At 32.8% G+C, this 6,113-nt stretch overlaps 1 protein-coding gene across 1 annotated transcript; it reads right to left on the bottom strand.

Moving 5' to 3' along the window:
- Positions 1–460: 460 nt before the first annotated feature.
- On the bottom strand, positions 461–6,105 carry ppil6 (peptidylprolyl isomerase (cyclophilin)-like 6). The gene is made up of 8 exons (XM_074684584.1): positions 5,796–6,105; positions 5,601–5,696; positions 3,574–3,762; positions 3,287–3,349; positions 2,150–2,297; positions 1,885–1,944; positions 1,646–1,781; positions 461–1,569 (listed from the first exon to the last, which is right to left on the bottom strand). The coding sequence occupies exons 1-8, from the start codon at positions 5,871–5,873 to the stop codon at positions 1,458–1,460; spliced, it is 882 nt and encodes a 293-aa protein (XP_074540685.1). The 5' UTR covers positions 5,874–6,105; the 3' UTR covers positions 461–1,457.
- Between the last annotated feature and the right edge of the window lie 8 nt (positions 6,106–6,113).

Below are 6,113 nucleotides of genomic sequence, written 5' to 3'. Positions count from 1 at the left end.
CAACAAAAGAATAACAAGTTTTCTAAAATAATCAATATATTCTAGTAATTCAAGTTTTTCTAAAAAAAAAAAATCAAATTTTTTGCAAATTTTTGAAATTTCAGTTATTTTTATTTTTGCACATTTTTGAACTCTCAGCTTTTAAACCTTTGCATAATTTTTTTTTTAATTTTGCATTTTATTTTTTTTATTTTTTTTAAATATAATTTTTGCAATTTTTTAAAATCTAATTTTTTAAACCTTTGCAAAATTTTATTTTTTGGGGGGAAAATTTTGCAATTTTTTTATTTTAATTTTTTTTTGCAATTTTGCAATTTTTTATCTTAATTTTCTAAACCCTTGCATTATTTTTGTTTTGTTTTTTTGAAAATTTTGCAATGTTTTTAATATTTATCTTTTTTTATTTTTTCATTTTTTTATTTCCATTTTTTTTAAATAATTTTGATTTTTTTACTTTGAATTTTTCGAAATTTTTGAAAGTTTATTTTATTTTTTAGTTTTGCAAATATTCGAGAATACAAATCTAAGACATCACATGTACAATTTTATAAATTCCAAAAACTTCTTGTTTGGATTATTATCCACAAGATATTAAATAAACATAGAATTTTAAACACTTTACAGTCTATATAGTAGATTAAGTAGATTTTATGGCTCTGGGATGACTTAAATCCAGATTCGCTAAGGCAAAGTGGCTCCTATGAAAGGTCAGGGTCGCAGACCCCTGGGCTACCTCTAAAAGTTTTCCCACCAAAATCGAAAACAAAACTTCATTTTTCTTTGCAGGACTATGGTCATTCCTGCTTTTTCCCCACTGTGATGTTGGAGAAACCTTCAATAGCTCATCTTTCGAGGAAACATTCTCACATTTCAAATAAAAGTTATCAAAGCTGCATTTAAAAGTTGTTTTGTTGACCAGACAGTCACGACCTCATGAGTTTTTAGAAAAAGTCTGTTCTTTTAAATTGCACTACCTGAGGTATACAGAACAACTGGAGCTCCTCCTAAGAACGACTGAACACTATGTGAGGAGGGAGCTTGGTGGAGGATGACCGATGGTCACACACACATTTCCTGGGAGAAAACCTGAGGCAGCATTAGTGGAAAGATTACAGAAGTTTAAAATATAGACTTGCCATTGAGTCCATTCCATGGTATTCTGGGAAATATACCCAGAAGATTCCCTGTCCATGGATTAACTGTAAATCCTGGAAATATTATTGTTTATAGTTGGGAAAATTACAGCATTGTATGAGAAACCTCCAACAGCGGTACAATGTACTCAGAGACTGAGACGTGTATTCATTATGGAAGAAGAAGAAGAAGAAGAAGAAGAAGAAGAAGAAGAAGAAGAAGTGGTCACACAGATGCAGATAAAAAGGACTCTGTGTCTGGCTGACTGGGTAATCACTGTATGTTTGTATATTTAATGTCCTTTTCTCTTCATCTCTACACATCTAACACTTCAGCACGCCACAGTCTGTAACTTTACAGTCATACTTGGGCCTTTCGTTGCAGGTCAGAGCTGTTTCTAATCTCCGCAGGGTGTCCACACCTTCAACCACCCGACTGAAAAAAAGATATCAAGCTTAAATACACATAAGAGGGACATTCAAACTACACAAAGGACAGTATCAATACAAACCCAAAGGCAACAAAGGTCCTGTCCATCCAGGGGGAGGGCCGCAGAGTGATGTAGAACTGAGATCCGTTGGTATGGGAGCCCTTGTTGGCCATTCCTAGGATGCCCCGTCTGGAGTGGGGCACAGCAAAGCTCTCGTCTGCAGAGGAAAGGACACATGGGCAGGAAAACTCACAGACAGTACAGTAACACAAATTTTGTTCTGACAGTCAAACTGCAGGCGTCCTCATTACTGTGTTTACCTTCAAAAGTTGGGCCGTAGATCGATTCCCCTCCATCGCCTTTTCTATCTGGAGAAATATCTGCAGAGGCAAAGACACTGTACTGTTAGACGCCTGGTGCTCCCAGCCCAGCGCGGCTCCAAATCTCTAGCCAGACTCTTCTCCTCTGTTGTTCTCAATCGGTGAATGAATTACCTAACTCTATACGATCCACAGAGTCCCTTTCTACTTCAAGAGATGTCTGAAGACTCATCTGTTCAGGGAACACTTTGTGTTTTTGTCATACCTCCACCTTGAATCCAGCCGTTGGGCACCACACGATGAAACACGGAGCCTTTGTAGCAAAGAGGGAAGCCGCTACTCGACTGACCAAACTCTCCTGTGCACAGAGCCTCGAAATTCTTTGATGTCTTTGGACAAATATCTGAAAACAGCTGAGGAAGCAGGAGCAATGTGTGTTGTTTACATGCTGCCAGTAACAGCCATCTGGTTTGTTGTTTTTTTGTTTTTTATTGTCTCTAACTAGGGAAGCATATTGCATTCAAGGGGAAAAGAAAAACAACTCAGGTTTTTTAGAGTAATTTATTCTTCGGTGTGTTTTTTTGTGGTAATGAATTTTGTTTTTCTGATTAATATTTTTTTATTGGTTTGTTTTTTGTTATAATTATTTCTGTTTTTATGAGTAATTTTTTTCTGTTTTCAGATTACTTTCTTCTTGTTTTCCTGGGTAATTTTTTCCTGAAGTATCGAGATACTTAGAAATCCTGCGAGAACCTTCAACCTGCAGACAACTCTTAATTAAAAAAAAGTAAACTGAAAACAAAAAAACAAAAAATTACTCATAAAAACACTAAAAAAAGGATGACTAAAAACACAATGAAAAATATTGATCAGAAAAACAAAATCAATTACCACAAAAAATTACTCAAAAACAGAAATAATTATAACAAAAAACATATCAATAAAAAATATTAATCAGAAAAACAAAATTAATTACCACAAAAATATTACTCATAAAAACAGAAATAATTATAACAAAAAACAAAACAATACAATAGTTATAACAAAAACAAACTAATAAAAAATATTTATCAGAAAAACTAAATTAATTACCACCAAAAATTACTCATAAAAACAGAAATAATAATAACAAAAAAACAAACCAATAAAAAATATTAATCAGAAAAACAAAATTAATTACCACAAAAATTTACTTATAAAAACAGAAATAATTATAACAAAAACAAACCAATAAAAAAATATTAATCAGAAAAACAAAATCCTTACCACAATAAACAAACCGAAGAATAAATTACTCTGAAAAACCTGAGTTTTTTTTTTATCTTCAAGTGAATGCAATATGGTTCCATATCTTATAATAGTAGACGTGAAAATATTGAATCATTTGGTTTAAGTTGCTGACCTCAAACAGTAACCTCCCTGCAGCCTCTCCTGCTATCTGGATGTCCATGAAGACAAACTGATGCTACAATAAAACAACAGAAACACGTTTTATTTAATTCTTAGACTTCAAAGTCACACAAATCTAATCAGTAGAAGGAAACCACAGCTGAGTGACTCACTGATGTTAACCATTAGCCATAAGTAGGGTGTGGTGGTTAAGAAACAGATCAGGTAATGAGGTCAAATATATGTTCCCTATCATTTACTGTAATACTTGTTGTTTCTGTGACTGTGGTGCTGACTTGCCCCACTTTTCTTCAGGTGTTTGGTGTAACAGTCCCCAGCTTCAACCATGAAGAAGGCCACAGGCTGAGCGACAGTAAAACTCCACTGGTTCTCGGCCCAGCTGGCGAGCTCCTGCTCATCGCCGAGCGGGATGCCGTTGAGGAGGCACATCAGGCTGCTGGAGTCCTGCCACACCTCTCCATGCAGCTCCTTGAATCACGAGTGACGAGAGGCAAATGTTTAGTGATTCATTCAGAGAGTCACAATAACCACAGCGTCAAACTACAGCAGGGTTTGTTGTGTGGGTGTGATTTGCTGTTTGTATGTTTGCTTCAGTTGTTTATAACTGGATCATTCATTTCAGATGAGCGATGGAAAGTGTGACACAAAGGCTGAACAACTGATTCATGATAAGCTTCAGAAATGTTAACTTTTATTCTTATTGGATTCAAATCAGATGTAACTACTGAGCAACTGAAAAATAAACCCAATAAATGTGCGTGTGCATTGACATATCTGCAGGAAAACTCTGGTTTTAAGCAGGGGTCTCGTCAAACAAAATGTCAATAAATGTAGACAATCAATATAGACAAATAACTTCAATTAAATATAATTTTACTTGAATTATTAAGTCAAAGTACCTGTTAAAATGCACTTTGGATCATGTAAGTGATATATTCATAAAGTAGGGATGAACTCGGCTGAGAAAAAAAGTTGCAATACCCCATTTAAACAGCAGAGGGAGCTGTAGTATTTATAATTTTGTCAATTTGATGTGAAATTTGTTTAAAAAGTCCTTTTTTGAGTTAATTTTTTTTGATATAAGATAAAATTTTATTTGACTTGCATGCTTAAAAAAAGTAAAAACTTTGTTTTGTACAGTTTACCCCACCTCAGAGAATTAAAAAGGGAATTCTCTTTCATTTGTAAATATAAAAAAAAATAGATTGTTATATATTTGCCCCAGTATATATTTAAATATGTGAATGTGAGCGTGTGTGAGTGTTTCAAATTTTGCATTCATTGCATTGTTTGTGTTTTGCAGTTGCAGAAATAATTAAAAGAAGTTTTTAAAGTTATATTTTACGGAAGCGTATTGCATTCACTCAAAGAAAAAATAACAACTCAGGTTTTTCAGAGTAATTTATTCTTCGGTTTGTTTTTTGTGGTAATTAATTTTGTTTTTCTGATTAATATTTTTTTATTGGTTTGTTTTTGTTATAATTATTTCTGTTTTTATGAGTATTTTTTGTTGTAATTAATTTTTTTTTCTGATTAATATTTTTTTATTGGTTTGTTTTTGTTATAATTATTTCTGTTTTTACTAGTAATTTTTTTTTCTGTTTTTCAGATAACTTTTTTCCTGTTTTTTTGAGTAATTCTTTTCTGAAGTATTGAGCTACTTCGAAATCATGTGATTACACTGAAAAACCTGAGTTGCTTTTTTTCCTTTAAGTGAATGCAATACACTTCCGTAATATTTTGTCTGCAAGTTCACTCTGTAAAAAAAAAATTAAAATAGAAATAATAATGAAAAAAAACATGAGGAATTAGCATTTTTAACCCACTCGAAAATGATTTCAAATTGTGAGTTGACTGTATCATTACATTCCAATCATACAGGGAAATTTTAATTCATATGACCAGTTAATTTTTTTCAATACTTTTTTATTTAATTAAATTAAGTGACAAAGGTTCTGTATTGTGTTTCAGAGCCCTGTGTTTTGAGAAATGAGCAAATATGTTGAGTTAATTTTTTTTAATAAAGCTTTCTTCCTAGGCTCTCAAATTCAAAAAAGTATGTTTTTTATGACTTCTTAACAGTAAAAGAAAAAAAAGAGGAGCAAAAAAGTAAAGTGTAACAGGCGACATTTAACAAAATTCTAAATTATTGTCAAAACTACCAAAAACGTGAATTTATATAAAGGAGTGAGTTGACTGGCATTGTTTATTTCAAAAGATACAATAACCATAACCATCTATCAGTCTCTTTTAGTTGATTGTAGCTTTGATTGATATGAAAAACTATCTATAAACAAATGACATACCCTTTTCTTCCAACAAAGATATGCATGCCAATCCAATTCAAGAAATGGTTGAATTTCTGGATCCAGAAATACCTTGGGGAACTTTAGTTTGAGTTTCTGTTGAGCGTAGTCAAGAAGACAAGTGTTAAGATGAAAACATCATCACTAAATAAGATATGTATTGAGATATATATACACGCCTATATATACACTCACCTCTGCAATGTGTTTGGCAACATGAAAAGTATGACTTTTGATTAATCCAACAATTTTTAAATGTAGTTTTAAGTCCATTACTGCGATCAATTTCGCCACGAAAAGAGAGAAAATAGTAAAAACTTCCCCTGGCAGCAAACGCGAGCTTCGTATCCATAGCAACAAGCATTTGACGGCGCTTAGATAAGACGTATGAGGAAACGCGGACGGCTTCGTTCAAATTCGTTCAGGTTGCATCTTTTCTGTTGACTTTACTGCGGTTTAATCTGTAAAAATAAAAAGATATGTTATTTAAACAGTCTGAAGAAAGCATGTGGA

This window comes from Halichoeres trimaculatus, unplaced genomic scaffold (assembly GCF_033239565.1).
Source record: "Halichoeres trimaculatus isolate MK-OKI-2021-1 unplaced genomic scaffold, fHalTri1.1 fHalTri1_scaffold_13, whole genome shotgun sequence".
NCBI lineage: Eukaryota > Metazoa > Chordata > Actinopteri > Labriformes > Labridae > Halichoeres > Halichoeres trimaculatus.
This window is presented reverse-complemented; position numbering and strand designations above follow the sequence as displayed.